The sequence below is a fragment of the Vipera berus genome, assembly GCF_964194415.1.
Source record: "Vipera berus genome assembly, chromosome: 3".
In the NCBI taxonomy this organism is placed as follows: domain Eukaryota; kingdom Metazoa; phylum Chordata; class Lepidosauria; order Squamata; family Viperidae; genus Vipera; species Vipera berus.
Genome location: NC_138204.1, coordinates 35,801,526 through 35,815,592, shown reverse-complemented (window position 1 = coordinate 35,815,592; position 14,067 = coordinate 35,801,526). Strand labels below are relative to the sequence as shown.

The following is a 14,067-nucleotide window of genomic DNA, read 5'->3' as shown; positions in this document are numbered from 1 at the left end:
TGTTGCTGCCGCGGGCCTCCGGATTCCGCTCGTCATGGCGTCCCGGGACGCAGCGACCGCTTGTAGCGCCGACTCCTTCCGGCTGCGGCATCTGCACTTGGCTCTGCGCGTCGATTTCGAACCGGCGGGTTCCGGGCATTTGCGAGGCTCGGTGAGGTTGGAGTTGACATGCCTGCGGGATCATGTGAACGAGATCGTCTTGGACTCGCATCCCAGCGTGGAGGTGGAGAGCGCTGGTCTGGCACCGCCGAAGAGCCGCGGCGGGGAAGAAAAAGGCCAAGAGCCGGGAGCGCTGCGCCCCGTCTCTTTCCAGAACCGCCCGTTCGCCAGTTACGGCTCCGCGTTGCACGTCTCCCTGCCTGAACCTCTGACACGCGGTGACGCGATAGCGCTAGAGATCGCCTATCGGGCCGGAGGGGGTCCCGGGGTGAGTGGCTGGGGCGGACGGCGCGACCGGACAGCGGGTTGGCGTTGAGGAGCTTTTCGCTTCTCTAGTGAGCAAAGCTCGACCTCGCCTTTTATGGCTCCGTATTGAAAAAAGGCGCTCTGCACATGCTCAGGAGTGTCATCTTAAATTCTCAGTAAATAAGTGTTTTCACTGTTTGTTAGAAAAATGGGGAGTTAATTCCTAAGCTTAAATATGCCATCCTATCTTGCTATTATTTTATTTATTTATTTATTTTTATTTTAATTCCATTTATATCCCGCCCTTCTCCGAAGACTCAGGGCTGCTTACAAGCTTAGCAGTAGCCTTCATTCTATGTATATGCCTGCTTATGAATTAATAGGTGGCAACACTTAGCCGACTTTGGCCTTGGGTAAAGTAAGCATGCTCAGATTTGATTGGTACAGGGCTGAGACACCACTAACAAATCCCAGAATTGTAGATTAGAAGAGAGTCCAAAGTTGTCTTAAAAGGAAACAAAGCAACTCTTGTCCTGCTGCCAAGAAATAATATGGGGATGTCATCAGCTCAGTTTAAGGGAGACCATTACCTTTCCTATAAGTGCTGTCTTTATGGTATTAACCCTGAGTGCCTTTCGTCTTCTTAATATTTGCTTCTCTCATTATCCTGATGCTGTGATGTGATTTCAGTTGTTTGCCAAAGAAGGTGGAGAGGCTGCACAAACCTTTCGCCCTTTTTATCTCTGTGTGAATTATCATCATCCCTTCCTTTGATCTGTTGCCGTGCTCTCAATTGGGAGCTTTTCTAACTGCCATTCCCCTTCCTCCCTTTGACACACTGGCTGGGAATGATAGGAGATGTAGTCCAACCCAGATTGTTGGGGGCAATTAAGCTGACTTTGTAATAATGCCGCTTGGGGTGTGTGTGTGAAAGCCCTAATAAGCAGGCATATACATAGAATGAAGGCTACTGCTAAGCTTGTAAGCCGCCCTGAGTCTTCGGAGAAGGGCGGGATATAAATGGAATTAAAATAAAAATAAAATAAAATAAAAAAACCCATGGAGAGGAAAACTGAATCAGACCTGCAGCAAAAACTAAGGCAGCCTTCCTTTGTGTGCTTTTTTTTAACTTAACCTCTGCCTCCTCCATTTTTGCTGGGAGCAAAATAAGCTTGGCACTTCCTGTCCTATTTAGGGAAAACTCCAAAGCAAAAATTAAAATGGCCCAGAGCAGTGCAATTTCTGTAAAGTGGGACTGCCATACAGATGGGTGCCAAGTTATGTTGGCTGACTTAATCTGTACTGACTGTGTTCCTTTAAAAATAAAGATGCCTTCCCCAATCTGGTGTCCTCCAGATATGTTTAGACTAGTCCTTCCCCAAACCTGGGTAAAGTACCTAAAACTGGGTAAAAGTGGTTTTACAAAGCCACTACCCGTTCACAAAAGGATCACTATATATATATATATATATATATATATATATATATATATATATATATATATATATATATATATATATATATATATATATATATATATATATATATATATATGATATAAACATTGATATAAACATTTTTATTAGGTTTTAATGATGTATTTTAGTATGTGGGCATTTATTTAATCTTGTTTTAACTTTTGTAATTTGTATTTTTATTCTTGCCCTGTTCACCGCCCTGAGTCCTTCGGGAGAAGGGCGGTATAGAAATAGTATTAAATAAATAAATAAATAAATTGATGGCATAATCCCCAAATAACCATTAATCAGTAGTGTGATCCAGTGATTGCTGGGGACTTGGGATTGGAAGAGGTTTGTGTCAAAGATGGTTTGTACTTCAGCTGAGGAGTACCATGCAAAATAAAGGCTTCCTTGCAAAGGTTGATATGTTCCCTAAGCAGACTATTTTGTTTCCCTAACATTGACTGCTTCGTGATGGTGTATGCGTGAGCAAATTGGTATCCATATCTCTACCCGTGATGCAATTTGGAATTGGCTCCCATTATGCAGATTTGTGCCATCTAACTTTACACAATGCATCATTAAACTTTGGAATTTGCTACCTTGAGATGTGCTGATTACCAGTTTGGCTGACTTCAAAAAAGGGTTGGACAAATTCTTGGAAATCATTGGGATCAGTGGCTGTTAGCCTGGATGTTAGTATGACTGCGCCCAAAGGCCATCTATTGGAAAACCGTTCGGCTTGCTTGTGTAGCTGGTTGGCCACTGTGAGAATAGACTGCTAGACTATAGGTAGTCCTTGAGTAATGACCATTCATTCAGTGACCATTCAAAGGTACAGTGGTGTTTAACAAAGGGACTTGCAAATATCCTTGAAGTTCCAGCTGTTGCAGAATAAAATTCAAGCCCTTATCAATCAGGTTACTAATCAGTTTGCTTACAGCGTTCCATGGCTTCCCGCAAATAAAATCAATGGGGTAGCTGGCAGGAAAGTCACTCAGATCAGTCTCCCCCACCCCTGGCTGTCCTAAAGGTGTTTTTTTTTCAAAAGGCAACTGGACTTACTTGTTTTTTTTCTTTGAAAACATTTCTCTTCTCATCCAAGAAGCTTCTTCAGTTCTTAGCATCTTTGGGACAAACATGACCTGGATACTGAGAATCTCCATAGATCCTCAGCCTTTCTTTGCTCACACATACCATGTCCTCTTTCCCCCCGTTCTCTCACATTTTCCCCAAGCCCTCTTTCCCCAGTGTCTCTGTACTCCCACACATACACACATCCCATGTGCTGTTTCCCTGGCCTTACTGAGCTTGCACTCCACTCCACACACTCACCTCCCCAAACTCATGCATGGCCTGTACTAGGCCTCCTAAGGCCTCCCACATACTCTTGGCACCTCATTCTCTTTATCTGGGACTCCTTCTGCTTCCTGCTTAGCAACCCAGTCTGTCTGGATTTACTACGAAACAACCAAGATTGCCTGGATTGCTGTCACTGTCGTTCACGTCGCATCATGCTTTATGACCATATTTCTTATGACAGGCAATTCTGGTCCCAACTGCAGTCTTAACTCTTAAGACTATCTAAAGATGGGCCAGGGGTCTGATCTAGCAAGGCACTGCTTCTGTTCTTATGTCTCCCACCCCAATCGCTGTATTTATACTTCATTTGGTAATTTGGGGGCCAGATGCCTTAATGTTGCTAACATTAAAAATAAAACCTAGATTTTGTTTAGGCAAAGCTCATACTGATATATGTTTCAGTTTTAAAACTATCAGCTACAGCTGCATTACAGATTTACTCATCTGTAAGAAAAGAAAAATTTCTTTTCCTTAGCCTTTCTTAAACCTGACACCTCTAACCTTTGCAATATTGATTTGCTTTAATATGCTTTGTGGAAATAAATTAAGAACCAGGTGAGCCCAGGTGATCAATTCTGTTAGAAATAGTTCACAGCAGCCCTTCTGGAAAGCTGAAGATTTGGATTGCACAGCTAAAAGATTTGGGTATGTGATGAATCCTTATTTCTAAGTCCAGATGAGTCTGAACAATTTTAGTTTTCATTGACTTTTATGTCAATGAAATTGTCTGTCTGTCTCTATCATATTTATAAGCCACCCATCTCACAGACTCTGGGCAATAAAGCCATTAAAACAATCACAAAAATATTCTAAAATTAAAACAAATATTATTTTAAAAAATCCTCAGAATGGTAGGAAGGGCATTAATATTACAATTTACTCATCTTGTTAAAACCCATTTCTGGGGGATCCCAAGGCCTCTTGGCAATCAGACTTTAAGGGACTTCTCAAAGGACACCAAGAAGGGGACCAGTCTTACAAGGCAGTCTTACAGGGCAGTCAAATACCCATCTCTCAGATTCTACCAAATGTACAGTAATTCCTTAGCAGATGGACTTCGAGCATGTCTCTTCTGCTGGACCTGACAGGATGGGTGGAAGTAATCAGGAAGAGGTAATCCTTCCAATAATTTTCAGCTTACACTGGCATCAGGTGGAGAGTGATATCAAAATGATCCTTGCTTTGGCAAAGAGATGACTGTGTCTAATGAAGATTTGTTTGTTCTTTGGAAAGGTTGGTAGAAATCGGAGTAGCATCAAGAGAGCATGATAGTTTGATCCTGTGCCCATTTTTATAGATTTTCTCTTTGTATTCTCATCAAACTCCCCTCCGCCCTGTGCGTGCCCACAGAGAGGGCCTCCTCAGGGTGCCTCCAGTCAGGGAATGTCGACTGGTGGCCCCCAGGGGGAGGGCCTTCTCTGTGGGTGCCCCGGCACTATGGAACCAACTGCCGGTTGAGCTCCGGATGGCATCGGACCTCCGATCCTTCCGTCGCGGGTTGAAGACCCACTTGTTCGAGTTAGCTGGTCTGGCCTGAAGGGGAATATGGGTTTTCTAATTGGTTTTATTATTTTACTATTGCTGTATTTTAATTGGGCATGGTTTAATTCTTTTTAAATTTTTGTATACCTATTTATATATGCCCTGTGAACCGCCCTGAGTCCCTAGGGAGAAGGGCGGTATAGAAATCCAATAAATGAAAAAAATGAATGAAACTGCCTAGAAGGGAAGGCTGTTGTTGTTGTTGTTTTAATACCTCTGGCTTTCTTGTGCTCCACTGGTCCATTTTCCCCGAATTTCATTCTCCAGCTTCTAAGAAGGCAGGCTCTGCTCACTTTCAAAGACTCTCATTCTTTATGGAAATCTGTTTTTGTTTCCTGGCAGGTATGTTGGCTTACGCCAGAACAGACTGCAGGAAAACAGAAGCCCTACATGTACACTCAAGGCCAAGCTGTTCTAAATAGGTCTGTCTTCCCCTGCTTTGACACTCCTGCAGTTAAAAGTTCATATTCAGCTATTATAAAGGTAAGGAACTCCCTAACTATACCGGTGGAGAGCGTGCTTAAACCCCATAGTTAAGTGTGTTTAAAAACTAGAATTCATTACAGGAAAAATTGCAACACTTTTTTTTAAAATGCTATCTCTCACTTTTTTCCAACAAGGTGGCATTCATAGGGCTTTCAAAGCCTGAGGTCATGCATCATATTACCCTGTTTCACCTTGTTTGCTTTGAATATGCCCCAATAGCTGGGTTATACAAAGCGGAGCAAATGAGACTTTTCAAAGCTATATTTTCTACTGTGTACTTCCCATGGTATAGACCAGGGGTAGGCAACCTCGGCTCTTTTATGACTCATGGACTTCAACTCCCAGAATTCCTGAGTCAGCTATACTGACTCAGGAATTCTGGGAGTTGAAGTCCTTGAGTCATAAAAGAGCCGAGGTTGCCTAGACCATAAATAATATCAACTTTGTTTTCCAATTGCCACAGTTTTCACTTTCCTTTTGCATAACTGTTGCTTCTTGAATCTTCAGTTGCAAGCTTCTTTCTAAAAGGAGGTCTTTTGATTTTGAGAGACGGGGGTTCTGCTGGAGGTCAGCTCCTGTACATTGTGCACATTGCTATGTCATCTACACAGCAATAGCATTTGCATATTCTGTCCATTTGTAGGGAAAAAAAATCCTCACTCCTTTTCATTAAGAAGAAAGTGAAAAAGGCTAATCCTTCTTCCCAAAGCCATACTAGGCATTCTTTTTTTTTCTTTTTCTAGGTCCCTGAGGGCTTCACTGCTGTGATGAGTGCAATTACCAGGGAGAAGCAGAAGGGAAACACTTTCTTCTTTGAGATGCCTCATCCTATCCCTTCTTATTTGGTGGCCCTGGTCGTTGGGGACATTGTTTCAGCAGAAGTGGGACCAAGGTAAAAGGCAAATATACCTCTCATCTTAATCCAAGAAGGATAATCAAGACCACTCTTTCTCCAGTTGAAAAAGGAAGGCTACTGGCAATCTAGCTTCCCTTGAGAGTGGTGGATAGTTGAGTGAATGCTCTTCTTGCAATCGGGGGGGGGGGAGTGGTGGAGCACAAGGAGAAGTCCTTATACCACCCACTGGCCTTGTCTCTCAAAGTGGCTTCTTACTCCACTCCTCCCTAACAGGTCTGGATAGTCCTTCAGATTCGATTCTGGAAAAGAGTGCCGAAGCTTACGGGGGCACCATTGCAGCTCCTGAGTGCAGCTCTTTAAAGCAGCCTCATATTTTCCCAGGACCATGTGGCAACAGCAATATAATCTTGCCCTTCAGCATTATTCAGTAGAAGTCTTTTTAACTAGGGTAGTGAGGAGTGCATGTGTGTACAAGCTGAGATTTGCATCAGGCCCTGAATATGATCAGCCAGCACTTAAGAAGAATAAATAATTGTTTTCTGCTTCTAAACAAAAAGCCACGTTGCACTTTGCTTATTTCTGCCTGACCCTGAAATTTTGTTCCATGGACATCCAAGGGTACACAATAATGTATGTTGTGCCTCCCTGCTTGCAGGGTTAGGGCTATTGTCTTCCCTCTTAGGCTGACCTCCCTGCCATTTTTTTTGCTTTTCCCCCAGGAGTCATGTCTGGGCTGAGCCCTGCCTGATTGAAGCTGCTAAGAAAGAGTATGAAGGTGTGATTGAAGAATTTCTTACCACTGGAGAGAAGATTTTTGGGCCATACGTATGGGAAAGGTACCCCTTTCATTACTGAACCTGTTTCAAAAAGGAAAGCATTCTCAGAAAAGCATCTGTTTTCCCAAAGAGAATCACAGACAGAGTTACATCCGTTTTTCACTAAAAAAGGGAAGGTGGGGGCAATTGGGGGGCCCTGCATCCCCAAGTCTGGTATTGGGGTAGCACTTGAAGAGTTCCCCAGCTTAGTAGTCCCAACGCATATCTAGAATACATGAATCTGGAAAAGATGCATACCCTGTATGTCCATCTCTTGAATCAAATTTCTTGTTTCATCTGTCACCTGCTTTTCAAGGAAAAAAAGCTTTGCACCACTAAGAGATGCTCACATAACACTCGGTTGTAGCACAGTTGCCAGAAAAGTTATGTTTTGTTTAATAAGTTTAGGTATGCCAAAACCTTTTTTGCATCGATTCTGAAATGCTGCACATTTCTACCTCAATGTGAATCTCCGGCCCAAACATGCTCAATGCAAAAACGTTGGATAAAGACCCAGAGAGTTGATGAGAGAAGGAGGAGAATTTTATAAAGGCAGTAGAGTCATTTCTCATGTAAGAAAATGGGACTGGTGCAACCTTAGCAAGGTGAAAATGCTTGAGAAGTCTGGTATATATTTGTTTTAAATTTGGATTTTGCTAGCTGAAATTGGCAGGATAACCTCAACATTGCAATGTTGTATATAAGAACATATTAGAGTAGTATCCTCCTGACTAACGCTGTTTGCTTCTGACAGATACGATGTCCTGTTTATGCCACCTTCATTCCCATTTGGGGGAATGGAAAACCCCTGTATCACCTTTGTGACACCCTGTCTATTGGCTGGTGATCGTTCCCTGGCAGATGTGATCATCCATGAAATCTCACATAGTTGGTTTGGAAATCTGGTCACCAATGCCCATTGGGGGGAATTCTGGCTGAACGAGGGCTTCACCATGTATGCCCAAAGGAGGATTTCTGCAACACTCTATGGTGAGTGGTTGATAATCAGTGCCCATGGCAACGTCTATAATTCAGCCTTCTCTATCCTGGCAACCTCCGGGTATGTTTGGCTGGCAACTTCCAGAGTATCTACATTCTGTTTTCAGTATTAAATAGAGAAATGCTGTAGCTAAGTGATTCATTTGCCTAAAAGAGCTATACTGTATACCTCTTAAATGCACCCAATGGACTTCTAGACATCTACCTTGAGGACTGGCAAGCTGAATTAGTTTATGGTTCAATATATGCCTCCGTTGAGAGAAGGGGGTTCAGGGTTTTTGTTTTTATTGCATTCCCAATAGGATTTACCTTGCCTGGCAAAGTTGTACCAGTGCATTCTTGTGTCCCTGTGGCTGCTCTTCTAATGACCATGTCATAACTATGGTTGACGGTTGATTCCAGAGCACCAAGGTGGCAGTTTGGGTTTTATTGCTTGGCAGTTGCCAGAGGCTTCATAACCTAGTTGTTCCTGTTGATTTCCCCTAAAATTAGGTGCTGCTTATACTTCCTTGGAAGCTGCTATCGGGAGAGCTTTGCTTCGTCAGCACATGGACAATGTTGGGGAAGAACATCCTCTCAATAAGCTCAGGGTGCAAATCGAACCAGGTCTGTGTTGATCTAAAGCAGTGTTTTTCAAACTTGGCAACTTTAATATGTGTGAAGTACAACACCCACAATTCCTGTATTGAATTCAACTCCCAGAAGTCATAGCTTCCATAGTTATCTCTGGAGCGTACACCTTTGTGACTCATCCTTCTGGCAGCTAGCCAGCTCTTTGTCTCATATTCATTTCACTTCCCAGAGAACCAGTTGTGGAATATTAATATTTGTTGTTGTTAGCTGTGAAGTTGTATCCGACCCATCGCGACCCCTACAGGCCTTCCTGTCCTCCACCATCTTCTGGAGTCCATTTAAGCTCACGCCTACTGCTTCAGTGACTCCATCCAGCCACCTCATTCTCTGTCGTCCTCTTCTTCTCTTGCCCTCAATCTTTCCCAGCATTAGGCTCTTCTCCAGTGAGTCCTTCCTTCTCATAAGGTGGCCAAAGTATTTGAGTTTCAACTTCAGGATCTGGCCTTCTAAAGAGCAGTCAGGGTTGAGTTCCATATTTTATTATTTCTAGTGAAATTATTCTTCCCAGTTTAAAAAGATAATTATATATTTGTTCCTTTCAGGTGTTGATCCTGAAGATACATATAATGAAACTCCTTATGAAAAGGGCTACTGTTTTGTCTCATACCTTGCCCACCTTGTGGGGGATCAGCCTAAGTTTGATGCTTTTCTGCAGGTACTGTATGTTAGCCTGGAATTTGTTTGTACTTTGCAGATGTCTCAGTGTGTATTTTCAAGGTATGCTGCTTTGTATTGTGTTTAGAAAGATGCATACAGTCCTGATCTTTGTATCTCATCATATATCCTGATCTAGAATTGTACATCAGGTACATCAGGTAAAGATACAGAACTGTAGAGAGGATGAAAGTTTTGCTGGAGATACATGATTGTAGTGCCAGAAAATAGTGTAGTGTAGAAAGTAGTGTAGAAAATTATGCATGATAAAGGATATTTTTTTTACCTTTTTTGACATGACAATGAGTGGTCTCATTATTCTCCCCTATTGAAGGGAGATAAAAGGCATTGTTCACTATGAGCTTTGTAGTCACATCAATGGTTACCAATCTGAAGGTTTTAAAAGGAAATTAGACAGGTCCAAGTTCAATTTGTCTCTTAGTATCAGTTGCTGAGGAAAATGGGTAAGGAGGTGAGTGCTATGAGGTTCATGTCCTGTGGTAGGAATTCCTTAAGCATCTCTTTACAAACAGACACACACACTTCCTAAGAGTATGTTGGTATACATAGATCTGTGCTCTGATTCAGCATATCTATTTAAATTCTTTTCTGTCTGAACCAACAGCTTTTGGAGCATGGTTGTAGCATGCCATTCAGTTAAAAGCATGTTCCCAAGCAAATCAGAGTTCATTTTGCTATTATAATTCAAATTGGATTGAAGCAAGAAGACTCCAAACCTGAAGATGTTAGAGGAGCAGGCTAATTTTTTTTGTGCTGCCTCTCCAGGGAAAGGCATAATAATTGGCTGCATAAATAGCACATAGGAAGTCTTCAGTGTTACCAGATTTTCAGGAATGGCAAGCTAATAAAGTGAGCAAGTGTGTCTTCCAGATGATGTGAAAAGTTGGCTTTTCAGGTTTTCAAGGTTTGGGAAATTGAAAAGGTCATCAAATTTGTTTTAAAGTTGAGATACATAGTTCTCACACTAAAACCTAAGAGGTGGAAGTAAGCTGAACTTGAATTAGGCAGGGTAGTTTTATACAAAGGGTAATTGTATGCAAAGAAGGCTTCTAAGAAGGGCTGAAAAGCCAGAGATGAACCAGCAGAATTCAAAGTAATTCAGGCAAGTTTCTTTTTGTGGCAGGCTTATGTGAACCAGTTCAAATTTCAGAGCATCACAGCAAATGACGCCCTCGAATTCTACTTGAAATATTTCCCAGAATTGAAGAAGCAAGGGGTGGACACCATTCCAGGTCAGCAGAGATATTATAGATTAAAAAATCATTCAGAATTGCCACAAGCCTTTGCCAGCAGAAATTTTCCAGTTTTTCCTAACTCCAGGTAGCAATTGTTTTCCTGTCTCCTGTGGCCAGAATAATTCAATTCTGCTGAGTTATTTTACTCTTTTGCCCTCAGCTCCCAATCTGGTTGTATTTTTATTGGAGATTGTGTGCTAGTTCCCATAAGCTAAAAATAGCAAATGCTGTCTTTAAAGGTTCTGCCTGACCGCAGTTCAGGTCAGAATAAAGAAGTCAGTTGGACAACATCCTGCCTTAGTTCCTGGAAAAAGGCCTTGTGGCAATACTGCTGAACTCAGCAGCATCTGTGTAGTGAACACTCATAGAAAGTGCTCTTATAATAAGCCAAACAGCTGCTCTTTGCCAGCAGCAATTCCAAGGCTGGAGGGAGGAGTAATTTTCAGACTTTATGCATAAAGGATTATTCTCAGGTCGCAAATTAACTATACAGTTGCAGGTGATCTGCTACCATCATGTATAGAAAGCTTGCAGTTCAGAACATTGTCATTGTGCCAAATATTGTTTCTGATATCTGATGACAGGAACATTCTTAATCATACAAATATAGCCTTAACCCTAAAAGGAGGTTAACAGGATGTTTTTAAACTTTATTCTTTCCAACTCACTGTTTCTCACAAATTATTTATTTGGTTTAAAACTTCCCCAAAGTGATTACGCAAAGTTGGAAATTATGAAAATTGAAATCTTATACATTTGAGGAAGGCAGTTGAAGAGAACATGCTTAAGGAAATGTATACATTGCCTACAAAGTCTCAATGCCCATTTCTTTCTAAATTAAAATAACCTGGGAGAACATGTTTAATTAGGAAGCATTAGGGAGGAGAGCCTTTTAAGTGCCTATTGGATCCTCTCTTTTTCTGCTTCAAGTTTATTCTTGCATTAAAGCAATGAGTAAGGAGGTGGTATGAACAAAATATCACGAGGGGAATATATTCTACCAATGTACACTGCATCTTGTCTAAGGAAAAATACAGCTTTCCAAAAATGCTATTATTTATAAAAACATTGGTCATTGGCAATCTGCTAAGCATATTTGCTTCTATTGAATGTTTCATCAATAGAATGCACAGATTACGAATCTGTAATGAAGCATGCATCTTGCCCAAAGACGAGATATCAGGAAGCACATTTATTTAGGGAATCTATCTTTAATCTGTAGTAGACCACACAAAATAGACTGGAACTTTAAAGCAGCAAGACATCAAGATGTTATTAACAAGTCTAGATCTATATGTGGCATGCCTTTTATTCTTAAACGAAGCCTAATCCTTGGCGGACAAGTGATTCTCTTTCAGGATTTGCTAATTTCAGTTTGAATAAGAATCAAAAATAAATGAACATAGATTCATGTGAATGTAAGTACATGGACACCAGCTTCTGTTATGTTGCTTTGTTTGAAGATTGGAAGCAATGTGCCTGTTCTGTCATGACAAAGTATCCCAGAGGAACTAAAAGGCTGATATTGTGGATTGCTTGCTGGGATATGAATGACCATAGTGGTTTTTATTTTTATTTTTATTTTATTTTTCTGTGCTAGTAAAAAAATATTTCTTGGACACAGATGGAAGAAGAACTGGGATAATGTACGTGATGTACTTCAGAAATTAAATTGTGTTACTGAAAGCTTTAGTAGCAATTACATTAATTACTGATATGGATTCCAATATCAATATCCAATAAGTAGTTTTTTTCCCCTTTCCCTTCCAATGGCAGGTTTTGAATTTGACCGATGGCTGAATATACCTGGTTGGCCGCCATACCTTCCTGATCTTTCACCTGGAGAGGAGTTGATGAAGCCAGCAGAGAAACTGGCAGAACTCTGGGCAGTTCCTGACCATGATATGGAGGCAATTAGAGCACTAGATATCTCTGCATGGAAGACCTACCAGCTGGCCTATTTCCTAGATAATATCTTGCAGAAATCGCCTCTGCCCGATGGTGAGACACCTTTTGCTAAAATGAAGGATTGACCACAGCTCTATAAGCTTTACGGAAGCTGACCTAATGGGGTGCAAGCCGATAGTTCTAGGAACTAGAGATTTCCTGGGTATGAGAGAAAGATCCTGGAATTTGCCTTTCCTTTGACAGTGATTACAAAAACTAAAACAAAATAGCATTCAAACAGGTAATCATGCTAGTTATTAGATATACAAAAATCTTATTGCACTTGAAAAATCAGTAGAAGCACTTGAAAAAAGGAGAAAGCATGGGTATATTGAGGAGATGAAATGGGAATCTGGAATGCATAATATACAATAAGTAATCTGACACATGCTATCAAATATGTGTAAAAGGTAAGCACTGCGACTATTAAAAATAATTAAAGAATGTCATTGTCTGGAGCACTCCTGAGAAAAAAATTAATTTGATTGTCCTTTCATATTAAGGGCATGTTGAGAAGATGAGCATCTTGTATCCTAAGATCTCTAAAGCACAGAATGCTGAGCTGCGTCTTCGTTGGTCCCAAATTGTGCTCAAAAATAATCATGAAGCAGGTTTTGATCAAGTGAAAGACTTTCTTCACAACCAGGTTGGTGCTTGATGTTGCTCTATTTACTAAAACACAAAGTTGCTGTAGCTTTGTCAGAATCTTTTTTCTGTTTCTATCCAGCAACAGATCACTGTCTTATTATTATTAGAGTCCCAGTCTTGTCTATTTCTTAGATACAAAATCCACCTCTCTTTCAGTATACTAAACACTTCTATATGTGGAAAAGAAAGGTTTGGAGATTATTGCTACCTTCCTAAAAAATGCAGGATGCTATTAGCTTATCAGTAAGTTACTCTGTTTTTATTCCAGGGAAAACAGAAGTATACCCTTCCCATCTACCGGGCCATGATGAGTGGCTCAGAAACAGCTCAAGCATTGGCCATGGAAGTATTTTCATCCACTGCTTCCCAGCTTCATGTTAATGTTCAGAACTATGTTAAAAAGATCTTAGGTTTGAACACTGAAGAAAGCTAGGAAGAAAGCCGCAAATACAAAGCAGTTTGTATGAATGACTGTGAGTGATCTGTGGGAGGGATTAAAGGTTAGAAGAAATAAAGGCTGTTTTCAAAACTTTTGCTGGTATACAGGACTAATCTCAATCTTCTTTTGATTTAATGCTGGAAATTTTAAGAGATTAAAGCTCTTAATCTTTTCTTGTGGTTAACTTGCTGGATAAAAGAACTTTGTTTTTTTCTTTGTAAATTTTGAAAATGTAGAAAATGCAAATGTAAACATTGTTTCCAAGTAAATTAAAAGATAATAGCAATATGCTTATTTCAATTAAAAATAGCTATCATTTGGTATTGGCGCTAATAAATTTTTATCTGTGATTTTTCAGTTTGAGTTGTGTGAGAATTCATTTATTTTTTCAGTATTTGTACACTACCTGATCATTCCTAGATTTTTTTTCCTTGTCTCTTGCTACAAATTTTAAGTTAACATATATTATTCCTTGCATCAGTTACACTGCTGGGCAGAGGAACTCCTCTCACAAATATGAAGGAACTATGTAGTTGGCTGGGTCACCTTTTTTTTCTGGAGTCCT

General features: G+C 40.7%; 1 protein-coding gene across 1 annotated transcript; it reads left to right on the top strand.

The window, feature by feature from the left end:
* RNPEP (arginyl aminopeptidase) lies at positions 1 to 13,859 on the top strand. Its single transcript, XM_081323357.1, has 11 exons — positions 1 to 427; positions 5,112 to 5,252; positions 5,999 to 6,147; positions 6,831 to 6,947; positions 7,681 to 7,916; positions 8,418 to 8,531; positions 9,101 to 9,213; positions 10,357 to 10,465; positions 12,245 to 12,469; positions 12,919 to 13,061; positions 13,332 to 13,859. Exons 1-11 carry the CDS (start codon positions 35 to 37, stop codon positions 13,494 to 13,496), a joined length of 1,905 nt encoding a protein of 634 aa, XP_081179483.1. The 5' UTR covers positions 1 to 34; the 3' UTR covers positions 13,497 to 13,859.
* The last annotated feature ends 208 nt before the right edge of the window (positions 13,860 to 14,067 follow it).

What these genes read in the sequence shown, in the direction of transcription:
- RNPEP (XM_081323357.1), top strand. Translation starts at nt 35, where the DNA reads ATGGCGTCCCGGGACGCAGCGACCGCTTGTAGCGCCGACTCCTTCCGG. An exon ending in AGGGGTGGACACCATTCCAG is followed by an intron (nt 10,466 to 12,244) that starts GTCAGCAGAGAT and finishes TTCCAATGGCAG; the next exon opens with GTTTTGAATTTGACCGATGG. An exon ending in GAAATCGCCTCTGCCCGATG is followed by an intron (nt 12,470 to 12,918) that starts GTGAGACACCTT and finishes TTTCATATTAAG; the next exon opens with GGCATGTTGAGAAGATGAGC.